Source organism: Vicugna pacos, chromosome 7, assembly GCF_048564905.1.
Source record: "Vicugna pacos chromosome 7, VicPac4, whole genome shotgun sequence".
NCBI classification, from domain to species: domain Eukaryota; kingdom Metazoa; phylum Chordata; class Mammalia; order Artiodactyla; family Camelidae; genus Vicugna; species Vicugna pacos.
The window spans coordinates 45165728-45193007 of record NC_132993.1 but is presented as its reverse complement, the minus strand read 5'-3'; the positions used below and the strand labels follow the sequence as shown (position 1 = coordinate 45193007).

Sequence of the window (27280 nt, the reverse complement as noted above, 5' to 3'; positions counted from 1 at the left end):
TAGACCCACCCATTCACTCAGAACACCTGCTGAACTTTGACAGAACATTTCCTCCTTCAAAAGACAAAATTTGTCACAAATCTAGTGGGAGAGAAAAAAAAAGGAAGAAATTAGTGCAGGACTCCCGCAGGGAGGGAGCAGCAAAGGAGGAACAGCCCTCTTACACTGGGACTTCCTCTCTCCAATGGACAGAGATGGAGGGGAACCTCTGAGGCTCAGATCTGTGCACAGCAGCTCTTGGCCAACAGAACTAAGTGAAGCGAGCACAAAGGGTCCCTGCGATCCCCAGCCCTAGACTCGAGCCAGCAGGGGTGGGCTGGGACTGGCTGCTGGAAGACTGGGGCCAACTGTGCAGACAGCCTCAGGTGCTGTGGCTGGGAGTATATACAGAATAGCCTGGGTCCCCTGTAATAAAATAAAATAAAGCAACACTGCTGGTGTACATTGTGGGATAGGGGTGCAAGGCAGCTGGGCTGTAGCTTTTGTCCCCGCAGACCCGCAGCACCGTTGCTGGCACGATCTCGGGAGAAGAGAGGCGGGACCCAGCCACAGTAACCATATTCACGGGTGCACGGCTCCCAGGCAGAGGTGGGGGTGAAACCTGAATCCATACCCAGGGGCTCCACAACTTCATGGGCGGGACTGAGACTTGTTTACAGCCCTAGGTAGAGGGGACCATTTTGCTCCGAGGGTGCTTTTGTGGACCCGCACCTCTAAGACAAACGAGCAAGGAGCGGAGTTCTGGCACATGGCGGGGGTGAGGTTTCTTTCTTGCGGCCGTTTTCTGCAAGCACGCCTACCATTTGTGGACGCGGCGCTGGGAACAGTGCTGACCCGATAGTGCACCACAGTCCAGGTGTGTGACCCAGAAGTCAGCAGAACTGCACTGGGATCTCTGAGGGCAGAGAACCTGGGGGACATCAGAGCAGTGCACCTACATTCCTGTGGCTAAACTGGGGACAAGGGCAGCATCAACAAAGAGTACTTAAAGTGCTCCAACCCCGCCTACTACACCCCACCGCTCAGAAACAGGCCTGGAAGCCTCCATTCCAACAAAAGGGGAACAGACCCAGCCCCTGTCAGTGCTGTGACAACCACAGAACAAAATGGAGGGCCCACTCAACAACTAGGGCAGGCTCTGGTCACCACAACACCGGCCACACCCCCAATCAAAGGGTAACAGCCACCACACACAGAAGAAAGATGTGGCAACCATCCATACTAGAAACAGACCTTGTGACACAACTATTAGGGGCACACAGTCTACACAGGAGTGCATCCTCTTAAAAAAAAAAAATCCCTTCAAGATCACAGTAGATAACTGATACTCCACAATCCAAAGCCAGAGATGTAAGTAAAATGAAGATGCAGAGGAACTACTCCCAATTAAAAGGACAATAGAAATCCCCTGAAATAACGAGCAATGAAATAGATGCTCTGTATCTTTTTCAATTAGAGCTGTCTCTGGCTATATGCCCAGGAGTGGGATTGCTGAATCATGTGGTAAGAAAGGAACAAAGAGGAAATACCAAATCAACTGGAAAACCAAGTTCAAAATGGCAATAAACACACATCTGTCAATAATTACCATAAATGTCAATGGACTAAATGCTCCAATCAAAAGAAACAGAGTGGCAGATTGGATAATAAAACAAGAACCTACAATATGCTGCATACAAGAGACCCACTTTAGGGAGACGGCCACACATACATTGAAATTAAGAGGATGGAAAAAGGTGTTTCAGACAAATGGAAATGATAATAAAGCAGGAGTAGAAATACTGATTTCAAACAAAATAGACTTTAAAACAAAGGCCATAAAGAGAGATAAAAAAGGTCACTATATAATGATTAAAGGAGCAATATAAGATGAGGGCATTACACTCATTGACATATTTGCACCCAATATAGGAGCACCTAAATATATAAAGCAAATGTTAACAGACATAAAGGGACACAATCATAGTAGGAGACTTTAACACCCCATTAATATCACTGGACAGACCTTCTAGACAGAAAATCAGTAAAGCAACAGAGAACCTAAATGATGGAATAGAACAGATGGACTTAGTTGATATTTTTAGGACATTACATCCCCAAAAAAACAGAATATACATTCTTTTCAAATGTGCATGGGCCATTCTCTAGGTCAGACCACATACTTGGGTACAAAAGAAGCCTCAACAAATTAAAGAAGATAGAAATTATTTCAAGCATCTTTTCTGACCACAATGCTGTGAAATCAGAAATCAACCACAGAAAAACAAAGGAGGAAAAAAATGACAGCATGCAGATTAAACAACATGCTACTACAAAAACCAATGGGTCATTGATGAAATCAAAGAAATTAAAAAAATACCTTGAGACAAATGGCAATGAAAATACAACCGTACAAAATCTATGGGATGTCGCAAAAGCAGTCCTAAGAGGGAAGTTCATAGCAATAGAGGCCTTTCTCAAAAAAGACAAATCTTAAGCAAACAATCTAACCTATCACCTAAAAGAATTAGAAAAATAAGAGCAAACAAAACCAAAAGTCAGCAGAAGGAGAGAAATAATAAAGATCAAGGAGGAAATAAATAAAATAGAGATTTAAAAAATAGGAAAAAATCAAAACAACAGCTGTTTTTTTGAAAGAGTAAACAAAACTGACAAACCTCTGGCCAGGCTCACCAAGAAGCAAAGAAAGAGAATACAAACAAACAAAATAAGAAAGGAAGATGGAGAAATTACAACCAATACCACAGTTATACAAAATATCATAAGAGAATACTATGAACAATCATATGGAAACAAATTGGACAACCTAGAAGAAATGGACAGGTTTCTGGAAACAGTTTCACCAAGACTGAATCAAGAAGAAATAAACCACTTGAACAGATGGATCACTAGAAATGAAATTAACAATAAAAAACTTCCCTGCAAACAAAAGTCCAGGACCAGACAGCTTCACTGGGAAATTCTACCAAACATACAAAAAAGAACTCATATTGGTCCTTCTCAAACTCTTCCAAAAGACTGAAAAGGAGGGAGTATTGCCAAATTCATTCTGTGAAGCCACCATCACCCTGATACCAAAACCAGACACACTACCAAAAAAGAAAATTACAGGCCAATATCACTAATGAACATAGATGCAAAAATCCTCAACAAAATATTAGCAAACAGAATCCAGCAGCACATAAAAAAGATCATACACCATGATCAAGTTGGATTCATCCAAGGGACACAAGGATGGTTCAAAATTTGCAAAATCAATCAGTGTGATACAGCACATCAACAAAAGAAAGGACAAAAACCACATAATCATCTCAATAGATACAGAAAAAGTATTTGATAAAATTCAACACCCATTTACAATAAAAACTCTTACCACAGTGGGTATAGAGGGACTGTATCTCTACGTAATAAAAGCTATTTATGACAAACCTACCACCAGCATAATACTCAATGGTGAAAAACTGAAAGCTTTCCCACTAAAATCTGTAACAAGACAAGGATGCCCACTCTCACCACTTCTATTCAACATAGTCTTGGAAGTCCTAGCCACAGTATCAGGCAAGAAAAAGAAATAAAAGGAATCCAAATTGGAAGAGAAGAGATAAAATTGTCACTATATGTGGATGACATGATAATATTTATAGAAAACCCTAAAAGCTCCACATAAAAACTACTAGAGCTGATACAAGAATTCGGCAAGGCAGCAGGATACAAGATTTACATACAAAAATCTGTTGCGTTTCTTTACACTAACAATGAATTAGCAGGAAAAGAAAGTAAAGAAACAATCCCTTTTAAAATCACATTCAAAACAATAAAATACTTAGGAATAAATCTGACCAAGGAGGTGAAAGACTTATACATACAGAACTACAAAACACTGATTAAGGAAATTAAAGATGACTTAAAGAAATGGAAAGATATCCCATGCTCTTGGATTGGAAGAATCAATATTGTTAAAATAGCCATACTGCCCAAGGCAATCTACAAATTTAATGCAATCCGTATCAAATTACCCAAGACATTTTCCACACAACTAGAACAAACAATCCTAAAATTTATACGGAATCACAAAAGACCCAGAATTGCCAAAGCAATATTGTAGAAAAGGAACAGAGCTGGAGGAATAACCCTCCCAGACTTCAGACAATACTACAGAGCTACAGTAATCAGAACAGCATGGTATTGGCATAAAAACAGACATACGGATCAATGGAACAGAATAGAGAGCCCAAAAATAAACCCACAGACCTATGGTCAATTAATCTTTGACAAAGGAGGCAAGAATATACAATGGAGAAAAGATAGTGTGTTCAGCAAGTATATGTTAAGAAAACTGTATAGCAACATGTAAATCAATGAAGTTAGAACACTCCCTCACACCAGACACAAAAATAAACTCAAAATAGCTTAAAGTCTTAAATATAAGACAAGACACCATAATTCTCTTAGAAGAAAACATAAGCAAAACATTCTCTGACATAAATCTTAGCAATGTTCTCCTAGGGCAGTCTACCCAGGCAATAGAAATAAGAGCAAAAATAAACAATTGGGACCTAATTAAACTTACAAGCTTTTGCACAGCAAAAGAAACCATAAGCAAAACAAAATGACAACCTACGGAATGGGAGAAAATATTTGCAAATGATGCGACTGACAAAGGTTTAATTTTATGAATATATAAGCAGCTCATACAACTTAGTAACAAAAAAACAAGCCAATCCAAAAATAGGCAGAAGACCTAAACAAGCAATTCTCCAATGAAGACATATAAATGGTCAATAGACACATGAAAAAAATGCTCAATATCATTTAATTATCAGAGAAATACAAATCAAAACTATAATGAGGTATCACCTCACACCAGTCAGAATGGCTATCATTCAAAAGTCCATGAACAATAAATGCTGGAGAGGGTGTGGAGAAAAAGGGAACCCTCCCACACTGCTGGTGGGAATGTAGTTTGGTGCAGCCATTATGGAAAACCATTTTTTAGTTTTTTTCTCAAAAAAATAAAAACAGACTTCCCATATGATCCAGCAATCCCACTTTTGGGTATATATCCAGAGGGAACTCTAATACGAAAAGATACATGCACCCCAGTGTTCATAGCAGCACAATTTACAATAGCCAAGACATGGAAGCAACTTAAATGTCCATTGACAGATGACCAGGTAAGGAAGTTGTGGTACACGGATAAACAATGAGATATTACTCAGCCATAAAAAGAATAAAATAATGCCATTTGCAACAACATGAGATTATCGTACTAAGTGAAGTCAGAAAGAGAAAGACAAATACCATATGATATCACTTATATTTGGAATCTAAAAAAAAAATGACACAAATGAACTTATTTACAAAACAGAAACAGACTCACAGACATAGAAAACAAACTTATGGCTACAGCAGGGCAGGGAAGGGAGTGGGAAGGGATAAACTGGGAGTTCAGGATTTGCAGATACTACTATATATAAAATAGATTAAAAAAAAAGGTCCCACTGTATAGCACAGGGAACTATATTCAATATCCTGTAATAATCTATAATGAAAAAGAATATATATATGTAACTGAATCACTATGCTGTACACCAGAAACACACTGTAAATCAACTATACTTCGATTAAAAAAAGAAAAGAAATGCTATGTGTCAGAAACCCCAAGGACTTCACCTCATTTCTCTCCTGAAACTGCATCTCCCAGCCCATCACCAAATTATCACACCTTTCCTTCCCACAGCTCTGACCTTTCCCAGCTTCTGTAACCACACTCTATTGGCGGCTCTAAGAATAGCAATATTTATGGACATGTTCACACTAATAGCTATGATTTTTGAGAACCTGCCATGGGCCGTGCTTTGTTTATACACTCTTTTAATTCTCAAACTCCCTGGGAACATGAATCTCATTTTATTAATGAAGTCCTGGGCAGTGAAGGCAGAGAAAGATGGCTCCTATGTACCATTTAAAGAAAAACATCTTTTTTTTTTTAAGCCAGGAGTTGGGGAGTGGTATAGTAGTGTTTATTATATTATTCCTTATATGTCTATGTTTATACAACCAATTTTCTTTCATTTTCAAAAAAGAGCCTTAGCACTCAGCCTAAAAATACAGCCACCCACCAACACCAAGAGCATGAGGAGGTGCTGCCAGTCGCTTGTACCCCTAAACCCTGAGATGCCTTCACCTAGTTGGTTTTGACTACTTGAAGGCTAGGCTGCCCTTGATGGAGAAACAAAGAAATAAGAGAATAAACTAAAGGACCAGATTCAGGAAACTCTTCTTCTCCAAGTACATGTGGCCGGAGGTCTTTACATTGTTAGGCACAAACTCTACTAAAAATACTAAAATAATGATGCCCACACGGAGGTGAACATGCTGACAAACAGAATCATTTCAGACCACCTGCTGGCCACAGGGAAAGTGATCAAGTAGAAAAGGAGATCAGGTCCACCTTTCACTGCAAGGTTTTTTCAAGACAGACATAGACACTCAAATCCCTCCCCTCAAAATACTCCTGAATAAAGTAAGAGTTGATGGCACGTTGCAACAGTCCTCAGGAGAGCTACCGTGGCAGCTCCAGACAGGGCCAACGTCAGCCATAATAAGCAGGAGCATTTAAAATGTTTTTCATGTGTGTAAAACTTGTGGAATTTGAAAGTATTTAGACATAATAAGACTTTGATGTGGTTTTTAAATGTTTTAAATAACAAATGAAGGTTTATCATTGCCATACCATTGCTTGCTTGATATATTCGTTTTGTATAAATTCTAAGTTGAAATTCTTAATGAAAAACCAAACTTCTGATTATTGTGTATTCATAGAAAAATGTAATTTCTTTTGCCAAAATTTGCTTTCTAACACGCCAAGCAATGAGAATGGGATCTGGACTGTAACACCCCGCCTTAACCCCTAAACAGCCAGGAAAGCACAAAATGGCACCATCTCTGGAAATCAGCTGGAACCAAGGCCCTGAACTCAAGGGGAAGGAACTGATGTGTGTGCTCCAGAATCCACTTATGCACTTATGTTTAGCCCAGAGAAAACCCTCAAAGACCATCTAATCCAAATATGCCACCTACAGCTGAGGAAACTGAGGCCAGGGACAGAAGTGATATGCCAAGTCTACAGAAACTCTTCACCCTCAAACCCACGGAGATTGGAAGCAATAAATCAGTGGCAGAGATGGCGTGGGTGTCACAGTTACACTTAAAGCAGTGACAAACAGCAGCTGATAATGGAAGACAAGGCAGAAAAAACAGTTTATTAGAGAATAATACTGGATATTACGAATAAAACATGAATCTGAGCCATTATGGAAAGGTCTTAGCCTGGTTTCATCAAGAACGCTGAGCTCTCATTCAAGAGGGTCATCTCCAGGTGTCTGGAAGGTTAGGACCTGAGGCCCTGTGAAAGGCTTTGGTACCCGATAATGGAGATAACTGTTACATAGGCACGTGCCCGTTTTTTCAAGGACAGATGACGTTTGTTTTTGACATGTAAACACATCTCACAGACAATAAAATAAATACTCTGAATTCCAAGGACTAAAATAACTCATATACAGATGACAATTTATCTAAATGACCTGAAATAAAAATGACTGCAAATAAGCCATGGAGAACGTACAGTATGTAAGCATTACTAATCACCACTCCCAAGGCCACACCAGCGTCTTAACTTGATGTTGTGGGAGTCCAAAGACAGGCAGACCGTGTTAGATAGGAATTTATTATTCCAGCATGAAGTGACAAGAATGTTAAGCTTTACATGGTCTCCACCCTGTGGTCAAGAGTCCTCCTTCCCCTGCAGCTTACCTTTACCTCTTAGCAACCAACAAAGAAGTGACTCTGTGATAAGACATCTCTTCCATTTCTAGACCTTAATTTTTTTTTTTACCATGTTCTCGGTATCACCCTCCTACCCCACCACCCAGGCCATTCGTCCCCCATCACCTCTATAAAGAACAGGATGTCTGAGCTCTCTCAAGGGGACCTCACACCCCTGTGTGAGCACCTCCTGGTGGGGAGACGTAGCTATTCGGGGCAGCCTGCTCAGGACAGCCTCGAGTCCACTGTACCTGTCTCCAGGGAGCCTCACTGGTAACCCAGATACATGCCTCTGCCTTTAAGTTTCCTGCTGTAATTTTAACTCCTTTAAATTCAGCCAATTTCTCTGCTTCACAGCCATTTCAAGAATGATTTAGAGGCAAGAACAGGAGCATTAGAGCCAGAAAATCCTGGGTTGAATCCTAGCGCCAGCACCCAAACTGAGCTCCAGGACTGAGAGCAAGTTACTTCCCCTCACTGAGGACATTTAGGTCCTTAAATGTAAAAGGAGACGGCTATGCACAGTAAATGAGATGATGTCCGTAAAGTGTCCAGCACACAGGAGGTGCTCAGCAGATGCCCGTTCCTTCCCCTCCTTCTCTCCCTGGCCCCCCAGTTATAACTGCTGGCCCTCATCTCTTTCTCTGAGAATATTTTCTCCCATCTCTACTCACTGAGAATCTCCCCATATGCTTCTTACAGGCACCATCTTCTACACCTGAATCAGGAGAGTGTGTGAGAAACCTGTATCGGGAAATGTGATTACAGAACATTGCCAAACTGTGGTTCTTGAAATAGAAACAGCAAGACTGCAAAGTTGGATTAAGCTCTAGAGGGCTGTCTAAAGACCGAGGAACAGCCAGCCCTCCTGTCCCTCTCTGCCAGAATCAGCAAATGAAAATGTAAGACTCTCCCCAGTTAAATTTCACTTTCAGACAAACAACACACATTTCCCAGTATGTCCCCAGTATTGTAGTAGAGAAGGAAAATGCCTCTCTAACAAAGAAGAAAAGCAGTAGAAAAAAAGAAAATTAAAGTCGTGACTATCAGAGAAAGGGGGGGCTGTCCGCTCCATCTAGCGTCACCAGACAGGGCTGAAAGTTCTCTGACCAAGAAAGGGAAATCCTGCCGGAGTCCTAACTCAGTGGAGTCCTGGAGTCCTAGAAAGCGCCAGGAGGCAATAGTCAAATAATCGTCATGGTCTTTCAACTCCTTTAAGCAGCAGAGCTCAGTGGAGAGGTGAATGGGTTTTGAAAACTTCAGTTGTCCAAGCATCCTCAATATCTGTATAAAATCTGCCCACCAAACACTTGGTACATCAATTTTATGGTATCTTTTTAACTCATTAATTTTTAAACATTGTTTTCTTCAATGAGCAAACATATTTTTTATTTCACATAATCCTAAGAATACTGAAAACAAGGAGATAAGCTACTTATACTTAAACACAAGCAAGTTTTCTCTTAATTTATTTGGACTGGCAATTTCTGTTTTAAAAGAAAAAGTGATAAAATTACACACGAAAATGCACATATGTTACTGTACAAACTGAAGTATCATCTCTTGTCACGATTTTTGCAATAACCTCTCCATTGGACTCTTGGCTTCCACCCATCCAGTCTCTCAGCCCAGCAGCCAGAATGATCCTTCTAAAACATAAGTCAGATCATGTCACTTCCCTTCCCAGTGGCTTCCCATCTCACTTTAAGAGTTAAAGTCTTTCCACACTGATGAAAGAAACTGAAGACCACACAAACAGATGGAGAGCTAGCTATACTGTGTTCTTGGATTGGAAGAATCAATACTGTTAAAATGGCCATACTACCCAAGGCAGTCTACAGATTCAGTGCAATCCCTAGCAAATTACCAATGGCATTTTTCACAGAACTGAAACAAAAAATTTTTTAATTTGTATGGAAACATAAAAGACCCTGAATAGCCAGAACAATCTTGGGAAAGAAGAACAGAGCTGGGGCAATCATGCTCCTCAACTTCAGACTGTACAGCAAAGCTACAGTGGGATACTGGCACAAAAACAGACACATAGATCAGTGGAACAGGACAGAAAGTCCAGAAATAAACCCATACATTTATGGTCAATTAATCACGACAAAGGAGGCAAAAATATACAATGAAGAAAAGAGTCTCTTTGGCAAGAGGTGCTGGGAAAACTGGACAGCTACATGTAAAAGAATGAAATTAAAACATTCTCTAACACCATATACAAAAATAAACTCAAAATGGATCAAGGACCTAAATGTAAGACCGGATATTCTAAAACTCCTAAAGGAAAACATAGGCAGAACACTCTTTGACATAAACTGCAGCAATATTCTTTTTAAACTAGCTCCTAGAATAATGGAAATAAAAGCAAAAATAAACAGACAGGATCTAATTAAACTTAAAAGCTTTTGCACAGCAAAGGAAATCAAACAAAATGAAAAGACAACCTATGAAAAAGGAGAATATATTTGCATATGATACAACCAACAAGGGACTAATTTCCAAAATTTACAAACAGCTCATACAGCTCAATATCAAAAAAAAAAAATCAAAAAATGGGCAAAAGACCTAAATAGACATTTCTCCAAAGAAGGCATCCATATGGCCAACAGGCACATGAAAAGATGCTCAACACTGCTAATTATTAGAGAAATGCAAATCAAAACTACAATGAGGTCACTGGTCAGAATGGCCATTATCAAAAAGTCTACTAATAATAAATGCTGGAGAGGGTGTGGAGAAAAGGGAATCCTGCTACACTGTTGGTGGGAATGTAAATTGGTGCAGCCACCATGGAGAATAATATGGAGGTTCCTTAAAAAACTGAAAATAGACTTACCATGTGATCTAGCAATCACACTCCTGGGCATATATCCAGAGAAAACTCCAATTCAAAAAGATACATGCACCCCAATGTTCACATCAGCACTATTTACAATAGCCAAGACATGGAAGCAACCTAAATGTCCATCGACAGATGACTGGATAAAGAAGTTGTATAGAGTGTGTGAGTGTGTGAGAGTGTGTGTGTGTGTGTAGACAGAATAGACAGATAGTATTTAGCCATAAAAAAAGAATGAAATAATGCCATTTGCAGCAACATGGATGGACCTAGAGATTGATATTAAGTAAATTAAGTAGAGAAAGATCTATATCATATGGTATCACTTATACGTGGAATCTAAAAAAAAAAAAAACAACAAATGAACTTACAAACCAGAAGTGGACACACAGATATGGAAACCAAACTATAGTTATCAAAAGGGGAGGGATAAATTAATAAGAGTTTGGGATTAACATATACACACTACTATGTATAAAGTAAACAGGGTCCTACTTTATAGCACAGGGAATAATATTCAGTATCTTGTTATAATCTATAATGGAAAAGAATCTGAAAAAGAATATATATATATAACATACATATATATATACACACAGAACTGAACTGAATCACTCTGCTGTACACACGAAACTAACACAATATTGTAAATCAACAATACTTCAACTTAAAACAAGAGTTAAAGTCTTTCCTGTGGCCTGTCAGGTCCTACGGGACTTGCCACCCACTCCTCTGCCCCCTCTGACCTCACCTGCTCTTGCCTGGCTTACTCAGCTCCAGTCACACCACCTCTGCCCACAGCCCTCTTGCCCAGGACACCCCTATGCTCGTTCCCTCCCCAAATTCAAGTCTTTCTTCTGTTGCCAGCTCCTGCAGGATGCCTCTCTGGCCCCTTTTTCAAAGCATAGCTCCATTCCTGGCACGCCCTATCCTCCTACTCTGCTATACTTTTCTCCGCTCCAGCGATCCCCATCAGCCTTCTATAATATATATTCTACTTATTTAGTTGCATGTTGTGTGTCTGTCCCCACTAGAATATAGGGGAGGAATGGTGGCATTTTGTTCACAGCAGCACCCCTACCATGGAGGACAATACATATTACACAGCAGACACTCAGCAAATTACTTACGGAATGCTGAATAAACGTAAGGTCAAATAATGATGTATTATCATTTTACTGGGGTAACATGTACTCACCAAAAGCTAAACCATGAGTAAATGTGGGATTTCTTCAAGACTTCAGAGTTACAAACCAGCTCTTTCCCTGAAGCCCCTCACCTGTCTCTTTCTAATCAGAAAATCATAAGGATCAAGGGGGAGGTGTCTGATATTAAAATTCAAAAATGTAGGACAGAGCGTTCTCGCTGTTGGTATTTTACAAATCATGCGATTTTTTTAAAGTACACATTTGCCTGAGGTAACACCCTTTTAAAGTGCTTCCCACGTCTCCCCCCTCAGGCTAAGAACCATCAAAGTCTAAAGGATGCTTTGCTCCTCGAGTTTCAGCAGATGGGCCTTCAGTACTGCTTGTTGATTGGCCACGTTCCCAATGCCACCCTTCTAGCGAAATTCCAGCCAAATGACCTTTAAGTGAGAGACGTGCCAAACTCCAAAATGCCAAGCAAGAGTGCCGTTACCTCTCCTGGGCATCTCCGATGAGCTGCTGCAAGTCCACCTCCTGCTTCCTCAGGGATCCAAATGAGGACTGACTCTCCACGAGGCCCTTGCCTCCGATGTTCAGCTTCACCTTCCCCAGGGCCGTCTCGAGGGTCCCGCTCACGTGGTTTTCAAACTTGCCCTCGTACTTCACAAAGTCTGACTCCACGACCACTGGAGAGAGACATGCAAAGGAACCTGATAACTAAACGGCCACCTCTGTGCCTCACCTAGCCTTCCCATCCCGTGGAGGCCCCTGGGAAGCGGGAGGCTGGCACCCCAAAAGGAGAGCTAGCCGCCACGCTGTGCCTGTGGGCAAAGCAAGAGGGAGCCGGCACAGCGGGTGCAGACTGAGCATGGAGTGCGTGCACTGGTGGCTGGGGGCTCTACTGGGTGCTTTTTCGTTTTTTCATCTTTCAATTTCAATCTACACACATACAGATAAGTGCCCCAAAAGTATCTACAGAGCTTCCAGAATAATTTTAAAGCAAGTATCTCTTTAACCACTGTCCAGATAAAGAAATAGAACATTTTAATTGTGTGTTTCTCCTGGGTGAGGGGACTAGATGAGGATGACACCTGAACAGTGAGAAAACACCAGCCCAGCACTCCCCCATCCCCAACCCAGGGGGTGGCCCCCACTTGGTATCTGGTAGGCTGGCCACCTGAACCTGTCCTTGGGCATCTTCCCTTTCCACTGGTGGCCTTGGGGAGCACTCCCCTGGCCTTCATGACCATCCCCATTCAAATAGTTCTCTCCCCATACTTACCTGTTTATATTTGACCTCTACCCAGTCATTCCTTATCAAGCAATTCCTTATCTCTGTGTTCCTGATAATGCCCTAATGCCCGCGGCATGCCCTTCCTCCCTGCCTCAGACACCATCCCAGAACACACAAGCTCCAGACTCCTCATTCTTCCTTCCTGGCTTCCCAGGCACTCAGGAAGTGTCCCAGCCTCAGTCAACTCCCATAGAGACTGCCGGGAGCCTTAGCTGGTCATACCCAGGTGCTTGCTTTTAGACTGCCTTCAGGATCTGCCCTTTTTATCTAAATGCTTAAGATAAATATCTGATGACCTCAGACCTGAACTGCCAGCCTTCTCATGTCTCCAGATGCCTACTGTTCTTATTTTTAATTCAACCAAATACTATCATAAAAATAGTCTCAGTCACCATCATTCAGTAAGGCTACACTGAGCATCTCTTAGGAACTTCACACTCACTCTGAGTAAGAGTTAAAGTAAATGGCCCTTTCCATTGCCCTGACCCAAGGCTCTCCTGGGCTCCTGGTGGCAATTCATAATGGATTCAAATCCACTTGGGGTCTGAAAGGCTTCCTTCCATCCAGTCACTGCCCTCAACACCTGTATTTCTTTCACAGCAGTCAAGAAAACCCATTCTTCAACCAGGGTTCATCACCATTCATCTGCAAAATTTACAAACTGGAGAATCATTGCCCAAATAAGAAGCCTGTGTAAATGTCCTTGATTCACATCTTGAGAAAACAAACACTCTGGGAAATGTTTTGGGAAGCAGCATAGAGCAGCTGTTAGGAGCTCAAGATTGTATCACTAACGTAATATTCCTAGCTGGGAGACCTTACGGAACATCCATCTCCCCAAATCTCAGGTTTGTCGTAACTTGGAGATAATTAATAACATCTACCTGATGGGTTCTGCTGCAAGCTGATGTCTGTAAAACATGTCCTACGGAGCCTGGCACAGAGCAAGTGCTCACCCCATCCACTGGGTTTAGGCCAGAGCAACATCACTTCCTGACAAACAGGATAGTCCTAAGTAGTACAAAGTGCTGCACAGAAAGAAATTCTATCTTCAGGTTCTAGTTCTGGTCTCAGTCAGGCTTTTTACCACTCCCGGAAACTCTGTCCCTAAGATTACACCTCACAGCAGGTGGGGACAATCAAGACTATTCCAAAGTGCCATGCTAGACACACCTCCAAAACAGACGTGGTCTGCGCACACTTCTGCATCAAGTCATCAATGGCTGTGGGTGGGAGGGGAAAAGTGAGGAAACCAACAGGCTATCACTGGGACTGCCAACAGCCAGGTCACCACCCTCCAACCTCCGCATCCCCTGGTAACATAACACTCCGGTATCGTTGCGAGGGGCAAAAACAGCAAAGGTGAAGCATCCCGAATCTGCTCGGGAGACAAAGTAGAAGGCACCTCTCATCACAGCCCTAACACTAACAGGACACAGAACCCAGGTTTGTTCTGGCCTCAGACCATGAGGCTACGTGGGACTTCTTCATTAACAGGGAGTGCAACTGGCCTGACCCATCTCACACGAGTCATCAAGGTCTCTCAGGACTCCATGAGACAGGCACCTCAATAGCACAGAGCAGTCTGTGGTCCGTTCTGTGAATTTTTTTCCCCTTTCCTTTGCTCATATTTAGTCATTACACCACTCAATAGAAGTTCTAGCAGACATCTGGGGGTGAAAATGACATAAAATGAGTACCAATTCATTTGCCCACCACTTGACAGTTCTGATAATGAGACTGGTTGAAGAAAGCACTGGCTAGAATGCTGGTTGGGAAGAAAATTTGGAGATTCTTTGTCAACTCAAATTATCTCCTTTATCTCTTTTCCCCTTTAATAGAGATGCAATCACAAAATTCAAAAACTAGAGCTGACAGAAGACTCAAACATCATTTAGTCCAATAATTAAGAGCTGATGGTACTTTCAGGCATCACCATGTTCCAATAAGGAGTGTAGTAATGAATATCACAAGTCCTCAAAAAGTTCCCAACTTCTGGACCAGGAATTCTATTGTTAAGAATCTATGTTACCCCAATGTTCACAGCAGCATTACTTACAATAGCCAGGATATGGAAGCAACCTAAGTGTCCAACAACAGAAGAATGGATAAGGAAGATGTGGTGTATATATAAAATGGAATACTACTCAGCTGTAAAAAATAATGAAATCTTGCCATTTGCAACAAGAATGGACTTAGAGGATATTATGCTAAGTGAAACAAATCAGAGAAAGTCAAATACTGCATGTTATCACTTACATGTGGAATCTTAAAAAATAAACTTGTGAATAAAAAAATATAGAGAACTAATGATTACCAGTAGAGAAAGGGAAGCGGGGAGGGATAAGGTGGGAGTAGGAGAATAAGAGATACAAACTACTATGTATAAAATAAATAAGCTATAAGAATATACTGCACAGCACAGGGAATATAGCCAATATTTTATAATAACTATAAATAGAGTGTAATCTAGAGTGTAGTTTTAAATCACTATGTTGTATACGTACCTGAAATATAATATTGTAAGTCAACTATATCTCAATAAGAAAAAATTTTTCAATTAAAAATGTTTTTAATTAAAAAAATACTCTATGCTAAAGCAATTGTTTAAAGGAAAAACAGACAAAAGTGTTCACTGCAACTTTATGAAGCACTAAATTGGAATGGTTAAGCAAATTAAGGTGCATATACACTGTTGAAAATAGTATTAAGAAATATTTAAACCTACGAAGGAAAACATATAAGGTTAAATAAAAAATAAATAAGGAGTATATAAAAATTATATGTAGTGTACTTCCAATTTTGTTTTTTAAAAAATGTCATTCTAAGGTAAGTCAGAAAGAGAAAGAAAAATACCATATGATATCACTCATATGTGGAATTAAAAAAAAAAAAGACAAATGAACTTATATATAAAACAGAAACAGAATCACAGACACAGAGACATAGAATATAGACTTGTGTTTACCAGGGGGAGAGGGGTGGGAAGTGATAAACTGGGAGTTCAAGATTTGCAGATACTGACTGATATATATAAAATGGATAAACAAGTTTATACTGTATATAGCACAGGGAAATATATTCAGTATGTTGCAGTAGCTTACAGTGAAAAAGAATATGAAAATGAATATATGTATATTCATAATTGACTGGAAGCATTGTGCTGTATACACGAAACTGACACAACATTGTAAACTGACTATACTTCAATTAAAAAAAATTAGATGCAGAGAAAGAAAAGACTACAATCCAAGTGTCAACGGGAATTAACACTTGATGGAAGAATTTTTGTTGATTTGTTTTCCTCAGCATTTTGTAAATATTCCTTTGTAATAATGAGTCAAATCCCATTTTTGATATTTCAAGCCCACCACTCCCTCTTTCCTTAATGTTACACAGCTGGGTAATCTAGTAAGAAACCCCAGCTGCTCTCTCCATTGGCACCAGCAAGAAACTGAAACCTTGCAAGCCACAGCCCACGTGCAGAACCCTCATGGCACCTCCAAATCACTGTAAAAACTGAGTCCAGCCCTCCTGATGGATATGTGGCACCATCAACCTCAAGGCCAAACCAAATCTGGGGTGCAGATTCATCCCACTTATGCTGAGTCTTACTTTTATACCAAAATCTGCAGTATTATTTTTTAAAGACTGAGCTATAATTTTTCAGGTCAGGCCTGCAGAACTTCATCATTTTAAGAAAGGGTATGTTAAAAGAAACAGAATTTATTTATTATAAGGTGTCACCTTAAAATCACTCAAGACAACATGTGTCTAGAAGAATCACGTCCTGTTCTGGAATTAATCGTAGAAGATACTCAAAGAAACATACCTGGGCTCAGAAACTGGTCTTCTGTGAGTACATCTCCAAGAGTGACAGATAAAAACTGGTACTTGGGTCTCTGCCAACACCAGAATCTCTTTTTTTTGGTCACCAAACTTAGAAGCTGTAATTTATCAGAGTCATTTAAGTTTGATACTGCGATCAGGTTACCTCCAGCATCAACTTCTCTAAGAAAATTCCTTGTTGCTTTGGCAAACATTTTGAGAACTCCAGATAACCTGAAAAATATACATATATAGAAAGTTATTATTTCATGACTTTTTCTTTCTAAAATTACATTATTTCTCCCTTGTATCATCAGTATACATGAAACAATGCCTTCTCCTTAGAGAAGCCTTTAGTTTGAGCTCCAGTAATATTTAAAAAATCAGATTGAAATACTGAAAGAAAATATGTGTGTAAGTCAGGATAGGCTAGGTCATGCCTCCAAATCTTGGTGTCTTACAACCATAAAGCTTTATTTATTGCTCACACTACATGTCCAGTACAGGAAGACAGGAGAGCTTTGCTCAACATAGACCTCCAGGGGTCCTGACTGAAGGGGCAGACACCACCTTGAACATTGTCAGTCATCAGCCAACAGGAAAGAGATTTCTGCAAAGTCTCACACCAGCAATTAAATACTCTGCCCCAAAACTGACACATGTCATTTCCACTCAATTTGTCAGAACTAGGCACGTGGCCTCAGCCAACCAACACAGTCAGGAAATACAATCCTACTAAATATCTGGAAGGCAGAGACCTGGGAATATCTGTTGAACAGCATACTGACCACCCCAACTTTTCTGAAGGGTCAAATGTGCTTTTCCTCTACACTGTGTGATTTCCTCTATTCATAAATGGAAAGCAACTAGCTATTACTTTTAAATCCAGAAATGAAAGCCCAGTCACTCTTCAGCTGGTGGGGAAAAAAAGAGACACACTGGAAGAAATAAAAACTATATTCCGTGGAAGATGTATATACTATTTAATAAATGTGATTAAAGCAATGTGATCAGAGTGGTCACTTAGATCTTCTGGAAGCAAAACAGGAAACCAGCTGGAAGGAAACAACGTTAGAAACAAACAACAGATGATGACACTGCACTATGTCGGTGGCGTAAGGATGCTGGTTTGGTGGTTTCTCCAGAACTCTGGTTGGATGTCAGTGTGGTGACGAAAGAGAATAGACCCCAGCAGGACCTCCAGACAGTGCAGGCCTGGCTTGGCTGATGAGATGGAGATGCCAGTTACCAAGAGAGGGAATTCGGGAGGGGCAGGTTGGTAGGGGACAACAAGCCAGTAACTGCTGAGTGGATCAAGGATAAGATGCAAGATTTATCTTGTCAAACACAAGGAAAGAACTTTGAACAAAATAAGGTCTCCCCAGTGACACATGGAACTTCATACCACTTGTCCAAAAGCCCCAGCAGAGTCTGCCTCAGTTCACCATGGGTGTCAGGATCTCTGTTTTCAGGGTTTCTATTCCTTCCTGGGACAACCGGGAAGGGAGTTCACTAACTTGCCTTCAGATTAAACAGTTTTCTGAAGACGGCAAATCAGACTTGCCATTAAAAAACAAAATGTAACAAAACCCATCTGTTGTGGGCATCAAAGCCTTAGTAATGACAACAATATGCCCCAGAGGGATTAGAGGATGAAGGAAGGGCACTCCTAAATTACTTTTTAATTTTTGTTTCAACCTAATATCAAACACAGCCTCTTGACAGGGTAGGTTGCTTTAGGAAGAGTTAAAGGACGTGGCTGTTGCTTTGGAGGTTTTTATTAGAATTAGGCTTACTCCATCAAGGAACTCTGAGAATTTTCTTGTGAAGCTGAAGTTAGAGGTTTCTTTTTCATTATTATGGTTGAATATATAATACATTTACACGGCTCAAATATCTAAACTATGGGGAAAGATCTACACTGAGAAATCCCATTCCTACCCAGGTCCCATCTACCCTTTCACCCATCTCTCCTTCAGGCATAGCACCTGTATGTTTCTTTATACAAATGTAAGTAAAAAGGAGTCAACACACTGTTCTGCATCTTGCTTTCTGTCATGTAGCAGTAAGCCCTGGAGATCCTCCCATGGTTAGTACTCTCTGCATAATACAGCTGCATAGACCCGCTCCACACGAATGTGCCGTCGCTTATTTAACCTGGCCTGTATTGCTGATCACTTGGGTTATTTCTAAATTTTTGTTATTATAAAAATGCCACACTCCTGCTATGTGCCACTGGGTGAAATCCTTTCCGTGCATTTCCTCATTTAATCTCCATCGCAACCCTGGGTAGGCACTGCCTACATTTCCACAAATGTAGAAACTGTATTTCAAAAATGTTAAGTAACTTGCTAAAGATCACGAGGAAAAAAGCAGTCCTGACATCTGGGAGCTGGCCTGGTTCCATCAGCTAGCCCTAGGGTTGCTGGCACTGGCCCTGTGTTTTCCTGGTGAACACGGACAATGTCAGAGCATCAGCATGGAGCTAGGCTGCCTTGTGGTCATGATAAATCAAGACAAAAACAAGACCTCTCATAGTCTTATCTGACCACAGACAAAATATGAACACTGTCCTGAACATCACATAGAGAATTAGTGCTGAGCCCAGATTCCAGCCAAGGTCCACCTGCTTCCCAAGCCTGAGTCCTTGACCACCCTGCTCTGCTGACTCCCCAGGTTTTTTTGTTTTTTGTTTTTTTAAAATTTGGACTACATATAATTTGTCTTGTAAAGTAAGATAATGTGTTCAAAAGGGTAAACTTCAGTTATGATGGAGGCAAAAACCATGGCTATAAAATATATGTTATTTCCTCATTAGGGAAATGAGACATCACTGAGGTACTTGTCTCTTACCTACAACATCACCAGATTTTGAATTATTTTTGGTTTTCTAAATGACAAAGTGAAATGGAGTCTATTAAATTTAAAACAGAGGAGTCATCCTTCTGTATCTTCCCGTGCTTACAGCCCAGTACCTGAGCTCATTTTTTAAACAACACATATTAAAGACTAGGTATTCTAGCATTTCCTTCTAAAATAAAAATCTACAATAAACAAAGGATGGTCACAAAACAGGCATGAGCTTGAAAAAGGAGTCAGGGTGAGGCAGCTAACAGGAGGCTGATTAAGAATAGAGAAGAACCTTCTGGTCCCCTCGAGAGTTCAGAAAGAACAAACTGAAAAGCTCTTCTGGAAAACATGAAGCAGGCAGGCCAAGGGCAGCAGCTGGGGGCTTGGGCCACGTTTCTCAGATCTCTCTAATTGCCTGGGCTCATCTTCTCCTGGCTGCTTTCCGTTTATGAGAAGAGCTCATTGGTGGTGGATTTGGAAAATGATGAATTTACTCTAATTTATTCAGCTGTTTCTCTGACCTCACAGCGCTGTTTCATTCCACTCTGATTAGACCCTCTGCCTGTCTCTTAAAGGCAGAGACACCAAGACATCCATACCTCCACCAGTCCTCTGAACAGAGGAGGCTCTCAGCGAGAAATTGGGGGGGGGGGGGTGAGGAGCACTCTACAACTGATGTCTTTCTAAGAGCCGCCCTCTAGTCTTTCCCTGTCAGGTGCAGTTGGGAAGCGACTCCGACAGGGTCTGGGGTCCGCACGTGAAGGCCCCAAGAAGCCCCTCGAGCAGTTGTGATGTCACCCCACCCAGGCCGAGAACACCCAAGGGGGATTGGCCGCCTCCTCCGCAAGCTCGGGGCCCAGTATCCCGGAGGCCGATAGATGGGCACTCGGTCCAGGCCAAAGAGTGAATTCCACGCCTCCCCGCGCCTTCCCTTCCCGCACCCACGCGCCCAGCGGGGAGAGCCTCCGCGCACCCGGAGGAGAAACCGGAACACAAAGAATGAAGGAGTGGGGAGGGGGCGCCAACAGGGGTGGGGAACAGAAGGTGCCCGCTGCCCTCGCAACAACCAGGGAAGGAATTGGCAGTGGGGAGAGAGGGGATGGGAAGGGGGTGGGGGTCCGGGGACTGGGAATGGCGAGGAGCAGACGCCAGGGGCCGGCGGTCCAGCTGCGGGCAGCCCACCCACTCGTCCCGCGTAGGACTAAGCGACAGACGGGAGGGCGTCCCAGACAGAAAGAGACGCGCGGGCTCGTCTCCCCAAGGTCCAGGCCTGAAGCCGGAGCAGAGCCCCGCGGTCCGCACTTACCTCCCCGCAGCCAAACGCCCCGCGCCCCGCGCCGGCCGAGTCGGAGGAGCCAGGCGGGGCGGGGGCTCACGAAAGAAGAGGGCGGGCGGCGGGACCTTTGCTCCGACCCCGCCCCCTGGAGCCGGGCGCGGCGGCCCGAGGAGTGAGCTCGAACTTGGGCTCAGGAGTCTTGAGTTCTGCTACTGCCTTCAGCTGGGCCTGGAAAGAGACAGGGCTTTCCCTTGGGCCCCCATATGATTTAGATTACAGTTTTCCCACCTCCTTATATTTAGGTTAGTAAATCCGTTCCTGGCTATTCAAAGTACAGCCAGATCACCAACCTACAGGAACGTGCCCTAGTTCCTCGCCTGCTTTATTTTTCTCCTTTGCACTGATCAGCATCTGATAGACTATACACATACTTATTTCATGCATTATCTTTCTCATCCCTAGAATATCAGCTCCACGACGTAAGGGGCTTTTGTCTGTTTTGTTCACTGTACTCCACACCTAGCATAGTACCTGAAGGATGGCTGATACTCAGTAAATAATTGTTGAATTAATTAATGCATCCTCTTGTTTGTTTCACCAGCTAGACTGTGGGGTCTTACTCATCTTTGCAGTACTTGGCACAGGGTAGGTGAACAATGAATGATTGTTGGATGAAGGAACAGAAACAATTGAGAGAGGTGGTCCCCTTTTGGTCCCCTGCCTGGCCAAAGTAATTAGATACTGGAAGGAAAAAACAATCACTGTCCTGGCCCTGTCAAGAGGCTTTTCATCTATGCTCTTGGTTCTCTGTCTTCATAAAATTGTATAGTGATGACTCTCGCTTGTTACAGAGATTATTGTCTCCTGACCATGGCCATTCACCTTAAGAAAATCCTTATAAACAGCATGTTCATGAAGTTCCCACCAGCAAGCCCCAGTCTTCAACTAGATAGGTAATCACTTGTAATCGAGAGTGCATGAGCTTTTTGGTGCAACTCAGTGGTTTTAAATTCTTCACTTTTTTTTTGTCCTGTCCGCTGCCTTTCAATTAAATGCTTGAGGAAGATAGTAATAAAAATCATCAGCTAATATTTATAAAGTACTTTCTATTTACTGTCACCAAGCACAGTTCTAAGTACATTACATGCATTGATTGACTCATCTCTTCCTCACAGCAACTGGTTGGAGGTCCAAGTTACAAAGGAGTAAGTTGCTTATAGTCTTACGAGATTTAAAGAGATGTATGAAAGCACTCAGCATAGTAGGCCCTAAATAAAAATTCATTTCTTTTCCTTTATTAATTACTTTTCAGTTAATGTCACTTTTAAATTGAGCCTAAAATTTCTCACCATGTGTAATTTTGTCTTTTACCATATTGACTGCTTCCCAGAGGAACATAGCTACTAACATAAATTAAAATAAAATTTGGCATACATTGATATATATATTTAAACCAATTTACTTCCCTGAATCCCCAAAGTTTTTTTTTTTAACTAGAGACTGTATTGCCAATGCATATTATCAATTACCACTCTAAAATCAAAAGCTTATGGAGGGTTAAATATGGCCCAGAATTAACAGCTTATGTCTTTCAGTGTCCAGATCATCTCTAGTTCAACTGCAAGACACAGATACAGACAGAAGAACTGAAATTTACTAGGTGGCCAGCAAATGATCAGCCAACATTGTCAAAATTAAAAGTCTCAATGCAAATATTATTGGACAAATAAAGAAATGAAGTAATTTGCTGTTCAGTTATTATTTACTACCCTAAAACTTAGTGTCTAGAAACAACAATCATTTTATATCTCACAATTTTTCAGGTCAGGAAGTGGAGCAGGGCTCAGCTCAGTGATTCTTCAGTGCCATGGGGCACTGACTGGGATAACCCAGCAGAACTTAGCTAGTGAATGGCCTAGTCTGGAAGGTCCAGGGTGGCTTCACCCACATGTCTAACGCCTTGTCAGTGATGACTGGAAGGCAGTGCTCAGCTGGGGTTATCAACCATGTCCCTTACACATGGCCACTTTATCGTGGTAGTCTCAAGGAAGCAAGACTTCTTATACGGATGCTCAGATTCCAAAAGTGAGTACTCCAAGAAACAAAGCAGAAGCTATATGTCTAATGACTTAGACCCTGAGAACCCAGACTGTAAGTCCCATAGCATTCTATTGTTGAAGCAAGCCCAGATGCAGAGAGATGGGAATTATACTCTACCTCTCAATGGGAGAAAGAGCAAAGAATTTCCAGACATCTTCATTCTACCACACTTGCCTTTATAAAAGAGAATGGCATTAAATAAAGCTGGTAAAAATTTCTTTTCTTCATTGTTCATACAGAAACATACATCATTGTCAGGATTAAGGAGATTTGCAATGAAGACCAGTAGTTATCCACCAGAGGTCAGGTTTCTGGAATAAGGCAATTCATAGCTGCATAAGATTTTCTCACCCATTATCATTTTTCTTTAAGATTGTCCAGCATCTAAATTTGCTATACTCAGCATTAGAAAGGCAAAGCTCATGCATCCAACATTTTTCAATCTAACAAATATGTATTTAGGACCTACTACGTGCCAAGCATTATATTAGATACTGAGGATATAATGGTGAGTGAAGGAAATGTAGTCCAGGCCTTCATAGAGCTTGGGAGTCTATCTGGGAAGGCAAAGAGATAAACAGTAAGGAGATACCTTGATCAAGTGCCATGGGAAGGGTTGGCTGAAGCGTCTAACATGGTGGAGGAGGAAAGGTAGCTGGGTCAAGGAAACGCAACTAGTTAGGGTGAGCTAACTGCTAAAACAAATAAAACCCCAGATTATAATGGCTCAAATATCAAACTAGCTCATTTTCCCCCAGTGAACAATCTAAGGTAGTTCCCAAGTGTGAGAAGTGGGATGGAGGAGGGTAGTCTCTGTTCCTTTAGGAATCAACCTGGTGGAGGCTCTGCCATTTGCAATTCAAGGCTGCCAAGGGTACCCCAAATGGACACCTCCAGAAGGCTGCAAAGTAAAGAAACTGGAGGCTCCCTCATGGGAGATTTTCATGGGCCTGGCACTTTGCCTGTGTACCTTCCTGGAAATCAGTCACATGGTCCCCCTAATCCCAAGGGAGATGGGAAAATGTACTTTTTGTACCTAAGAAAAAAAGAGGCAATGGGTTTCTGAGAGCAGTTAGCAGGCTCAGCTTCAATATGCTTTTAGGGGACAAACAGGTGTTGGACAAAAAGATGTAAGACAAACTCAAAGGTTTTATGAAGAATCCCAATTACAGCAACCTAGACAGCTGACTTGTTTTTAGGTTAAATAATTTATTTTCAGATTATATAATGCATACGATGAAAAAATAAAACCTTTTTTAATCCTACACCTGGTTTAAAGGATATTTAAGAGAACATGGAGAAACTGGTGATTGAGTGAGGGTGGTATTTTTATCTTTCACAATCATTACTGATACAACTTCTTTGCTGAGTTTTAACTGGAGGGGGAGAGTGGGAACTGTATACACGTTTGTTATTTGGTGAGGTCCTTTAAAATCTAATTGCAATGGAAAAAACAATTTGGCAAGGAAAAATTATCTTGGCATATGATTGAATCTTGACTGACTATTCGAAGCACCAGTGTAAAAAATGTGTTAGTCTGAATAGTCGAAAAGAAAACAGCTTCAGCAGCTCAGCCCCTGCCAACCCTGGGCACCTCCAACACCGTGAAAGATTTTACTTTGTTTCAAACTGTTGGTAGAAGTGGGTTCTTTTTTCTAACAGCCTGCTTTGAAATCGTCAAGCTTCATTTTTTTCCCCCAGAAGATCTACACCTGTCATCTCACTGCAAGGATGGGTTTCTCTGAGGAATCTAGAAGGCCAGCAGGAAATGGATACACAGAGACTTCAGAATTCAAGTAGGTTTGCTTTCTGAAAGTAAATCCATCTTCCTCTGCTAATGTTCTCATATTAACAGCAATCAAAACATCAACACTGTGATGGTTAATTTTATGCATCAACTTGACTGGGCTAAGGGACAACCCAAATAGCTAGTAAAACGTTACTTCCGGGTGCATCTGTGAAGGTTTTCTGGAAATAGATTAGCATTTGAATCTGTCAACTAAGGCCACCCTCACCAATGTGGATGGGTATCATCACATCTCTTGAGAGCCTGAATAGAACAAGAAGGTAAAGGAGGAGGAATCTGCTCTCTCTGCCCAAGCTGGAACATCCATCTTCTCCTGCCCTCAGACATTGGTACTATTAGTTCTCCAATTTTCAAACTCAGATGGAATTCTACCACTGGCTTCCTTGGTTCTCCAGATCGTGGATGGCAGATCTTGGGATCCTCAGCCTCCATAATCACGTAAGCTAATTCCTATTATAAATCTCATATAAAGATATAATCTAGGTGTCTATATATAGAACCAAACAGAGCCGATAGGTATACAGAAAATTTTTTCCTAGAAAACTTCATATATCTATACAGATCTATCTGTATATCTATATAGATATATCCTATTGGTTTTGTTTCTCTGGAGAACTCTGACTAATACACACCAAAAACCAACCAAATAAGCAAAACCCAGTGTCAGTAAGGGCAGCTGATTAAGACTTGGCAGTTTCATGATTTTGGAGTTGGCACAAGCACTGTGTTTGTGTCCCGTCTCTGCCTCCTACTTGCTGTTTCCACACCTCCAAGCCTCAGTTACCTCATCTGTAAAGTGGAGAGGATAACACATAACTCACATGATTACTGTCATTTGTCTGGAACCCAGTAGATACTTGAAAATGGTAGCTGTCATTATTAGTTTCAAGTTCCTTGGCATTTCATTTTACAAATATCATTGAATGCCCACTATGTACCTGGATAAAGCCATTCCCTGCCCTTAAAACGCTCACAACTACCAGAGAAGTGACCTGCTGAAAAAGCTTAAGAACCCAGTAATTCTGACTTGGGAGGGAAAGTTGTCAAGAAATGTGTCCTGGATCTTTGATCAGGACTTTGCAGCAAAGGATCCAGAAAAGTGGAACAAAAACATCATTGAAATCTCTCTAGGTTCTATTTCCTATCACTTTCTCCTCAACAAAAAAGCTCTGCCCGCACAGGGCAATGCCAGACATTCCCTCCAGCTAAGAAATAAGACTTACAATCTAGAATCAGAAATTGGCTTGAAATGAAAATATCTCCAACGAAAGTCACACTGCAACAAGACAATCACTTAAAGCATAAATGTTGATAGCCTTTCTGGAGAGCAGTGTTTGAGCAGGAAACTGAAAGACACATGGAAGGTTTACCAAAAGGAAACCCTCTGTTTCACAACTTTGCTGCTTTCAGTTTAGTTAGAACTGCGGGCACCAACTTCTGATACCTACAATTGCTACATTTTTTTTTGAATGCTTATTTTTGTCCAGTGGGATCCTTTATAAACACTATTTCAGTGACTCTCTGTACCACTCTATAAAATATTATTAGCCCCATTTTACAGATGAAAAAACCTGAATCCCCAAGAGGCAGCCTACAAGTCTGGCATGATTGATACTAGGATTTAAACTCAGGATTTCGTTCAAGCCTTAACTTTTGACTACTGCCTGGCAGGTGAATTTGGGGAGGAAGTCAAACATCCTGAAAGTTCAACTTTTTTACCTTCAGGTAAATCAATATTCACTCACTCAAAACAGGTTGTTATTTCTTCTGTTCTTGAAAGGTCTCCAGAGCAGTGATTTTTAAAACAACTCCCACAGTGCAATGTCATGGTTTCTGTTACCCTGATATTAAAATATATTTTTATGCCTTCTAGAACTCTTTTTCTAAGAAAGTGTGGAAATTTGCTTTGGTTGGATCTTTAACAGAGGAGGAAGTCGTAGGGCCTTCCTTTTGTTTCTACTAAAGCTTTTGTCATTTCTTCTAAAATTGCCACAAAACACTATCACTGTAAGGCTAAGAAACCTGAGATAAAATTACACTAAAAATTTTTTTATTATCCATACTGTGTACAAGAACCTAAAACGTTTTCTCAGGTCACAATTTAGAGGCTGATTCAGCTTTATGTCTGGTCTGATAATTCTGCACTAGTAGGGAGTCCAGAAAAGAATGTTTTTGATGGCTCTCGGGCATGTTTATATAACATTTTATTAAATGCCATCTGCTTTTGCTTTATTAATGTTTTATTAAGAACCATCTGGCTGTTACTACAGGTCATATAGACGCTTCAATGAGTCAGTTCTCACCT

The 27280-nt window shown here is 41.2% G+C and overlaps 1 protein-coding gene across 3 annotated transcripts in view; it reads right to left on the bottom strand.

Moving 5' to 3' along the window:
* GSDME (gasdermin E) overlaps positions 1–27280 on the bottom strand; it is a 77258-nt gene that overhangs the window by 34327 nt on the left and 15651 nt on the right. For 2 of the 3 annotated variants that reach the window (XM_072964822.1, XM_072964824.1), the window contains exons 2-3: positions 16947–17176; positions 12314–12506 (exon numbers count right to left, since the gene is read on the bottom strand). In XM_072964822.1, the coding sequence (XP_072820923.1) occupies positions 12314–12506; positions 16947–17157 (404 nt within the window). In that variant the 5' untranslated portion in view covers positions 17158–17176. Of the gene's footprint in view, positions 1–12313; positions 12507–16946; positions 17177–21098; positions 21197–27280 lie in introns of those variants that run through there. The other variant, XM_015237271.3, reaches the window with a different exon arrangement.